We start from the raw sequence: 2,605 nt of genomic DNA, 5'->3' as shown, positions 1-2,605 counted from the left end.
TGAGTATGAAGTACCCCAGTGGATGTGTGAACTGAGGTTCTGTAACCATGCAGGGCAAAGGGTAGTATCTCGTGCCAGTCTTTATATGTCTTGACCATTTTCGGGACGATTCTTTTGATGTTCGTATTAGATGCTTCCACGATGTTGTTCATCTTGGGCCGATATGGTGAGGAGTTGTGGTGCTCGATCTTAAATTCTTCGCACAACTCTTTCATCATGTTGTTGTTAAGATTACTGACATTGTTAGTGATGATCTTGCTAGGAATTCCGTAGCGGCATATTATCTCTTTCTTGGTAAACCGAGTAACCACCTGTCGAGTGACATTGGCGTATGAAGCAACTTCGACCCATTTCATGAAGTAATCAATGGAAACTAGGATGAATCGATGACCTTTGAAAGCTTTAGGCTCTATCATCCCAATTATATCGATACCCCATATAGAAAAAGTCCAAGGATAAGTCAAAACATTCAACGGAGTCGGAGGCACAAAGATCTTGTCACCATATATCTGACACTTGTGACATCTTCGAACAAAATTGTAACAATCAACCTCCATTGTCGTCCAATAATACCCATCCCAAAGGATTTTCTTGTCCATAGCAGGACCTTTCGCATGTACACCATCGTAGCCTTCATATATGGATTTTATGATCGTACTAGCTTTGTGTCTATCCACACATCTGAATAGTACGAGATCATGATTTCGCTTGTATAACACATCACCGCTTAGGAAAAACTTGGAAGAGATTCTTCCCAGAGCCTGCTTATCAGTAATGGATATACCCTCGGGATATTGCTGTTTCTCTAGGAATGTTTTTATGTCGTAGAACTAGGGCTTATCATCAGGATTAGCCTCAATTGCTAGACAATATGTTGGTTCATCTATGTGGTCAATATGGATAGTTGGCGCTTCATTCTTCCATTTGACTTTGAACATAGATGCCAATGTAGCTAGAGCATCTGCTAACTGATTTTCTTCCCTGGGAATATGATGAAAAGATATTTCATCAAAGTAGGGTACCGGTTTTCTAATATGCTCTTTATAGAGTATCAACTTGCTATCGTGAGTCTCCCAATCACCTTTTACCTGACTTATTACCAGAGATGAATCACCATACACATCAAGAATCTTGATCCTTAAGTCGATGGCCGCCTCAAAACCGTAGATACATGGTTCATATTCTGCCATATTGTTAGTGCAGTCAAAACATGATCTGGTGGTAAATGGAAGGTGGAAACCGGTTGGAGAAGTGATAACCGCACCTATGCCATGACTACGAGCATTGGAAGCACCGACGAACACGAGTGTCCATCGCGATCCTGGTTCGGGGCCTTCCTCAGGGATTATCTTAGATCTTGGCATAATGAAGTCTCTGATAAACATGATGTCTTCGTCTGGAAAGTCGAACCTCAATGGTTGATAACCTTCCACAGGTAGGTGGGAAAGGTAGTCCGACATAACACTCCCCTTTATTGCTTTCTGGGTCACATATTGGATATCATATTTGGTTAACAACATTTTCCACCATGTAATTCTACCAAAAATAGAAGGATTTTCGAATATATACTTTATAGGGTCCATTTTGGATATCAACAAAGTAGTATGGAAAACCATATATTGTCTTAGGCGTTGAGCAGCCCAAGCCAAGATACAACAAGTCTTCTCTAAAAGTGAGTACCTGGTCTCACATTCAGTGAATTTCTTGCTGAGGTGGTAAATGACATGTTCTTTCTTGCCCGTGTCGTCGTGCTGACCCAAAATGCAGCCCATAGATTCATCTAGTATCATGAGGTACACAATGAATGGCCTATCAGGAACCGGTGGTATGATGATTGGTGGTTCTTGCAAGTAATTTTTTATTTTTTCGAATGCCGCTTGGCAGTCATCGTTCCATACAATCGATTGATTCTTTCTCAAAAGTTTGAATATCGGTTCACAAGTAGCTGTTAAATGTGTATGCATCTGGAGATGTAATTGAGTCGACCAAGGAAACCTTATACTTCTTTTTCTGTTCGGGGAGATGGAGTTTCTGGGACGGCTCGAACTTTGTCGGGATCAACCTCAATACCTTTCTGACTGACTATAAAACCCAGGAGCTTACCAGAACGGACCCCAAAAGTGAACTTAGCTGGATTCAGACGCAACTTGAACTTTCAAAGTCTGGAAAATAATTTCCTTAGGTTCTCTAAGTGATCTTCCTCAATTCTGGATTTGGCAATCATGTCATCCACGTAAACCTCAATCTCTTCATGAATCATATCATGAAAGAGGGTTACCATGGCACGTCGATATGTTACCCCTGCATTCTTCAGACCGAACAACATTACTTTGTAGCAGTAAGTTCCTCAAGGTGTGATGAAATTCTTCTTCTCCATATCTTCTGGCGACATCTTTATCTGATTATACCCGGAGAACCCATCCATGAAGGAAAAGACGGAAAACTGAGTTGTATTATCAACTAAAACATCAATATAAGGTAAAGGGAAGTCATCCTTTGGGCTTTCTTTATTGAGGTCTCAGTAATATACACACATTATGACTTTGCCTTCCTTCTTCAAAACGGGAACGGTATTAGCAACCCACTGTGGATACTCAAAAATAGC

General features: G+C 40.8%; 1 protein-coding gene across 1 annotated transcript; it reads right to left on the bottom strand.

The window, feature by feature from the left end:
• Positions 1-830: 830 nt before the first annotated feature.
• Positions 831-1,583, bottom strand: LOC127094509 (uncharacterized). The gene has a single exon (XM_051033335.1). It carries the CDS (start codon positions 1,581-1,583, stop codon positions 831-833), a length of 753 nt encoding a protein of 250 aa, XP_050889292.1.
• Positions 1,584-2,605: the final 1,022 nt, after the last annotated feature.

The sequence above is a fragment of the Lathyrus oleraceus genome, chromosome 6 (assembly GCF_024323335.1).
Source record: "Lathyrus oleraceus cultivar Zhongwan6 chromosome 6, CAAS_Psat_ZW6_1.0, whole genome shotgun sequence".
NCBI classification, from domain to species: Eukaryota; Viridiplantae; Streptophyta; class Magnoliopsida; order Fabales; family Fabaceae; genus Lathyrus; species Lathyrus oleraceus.
This window is presented reverse-complemented; position numbering and strand designations above follow the sequence as displayed.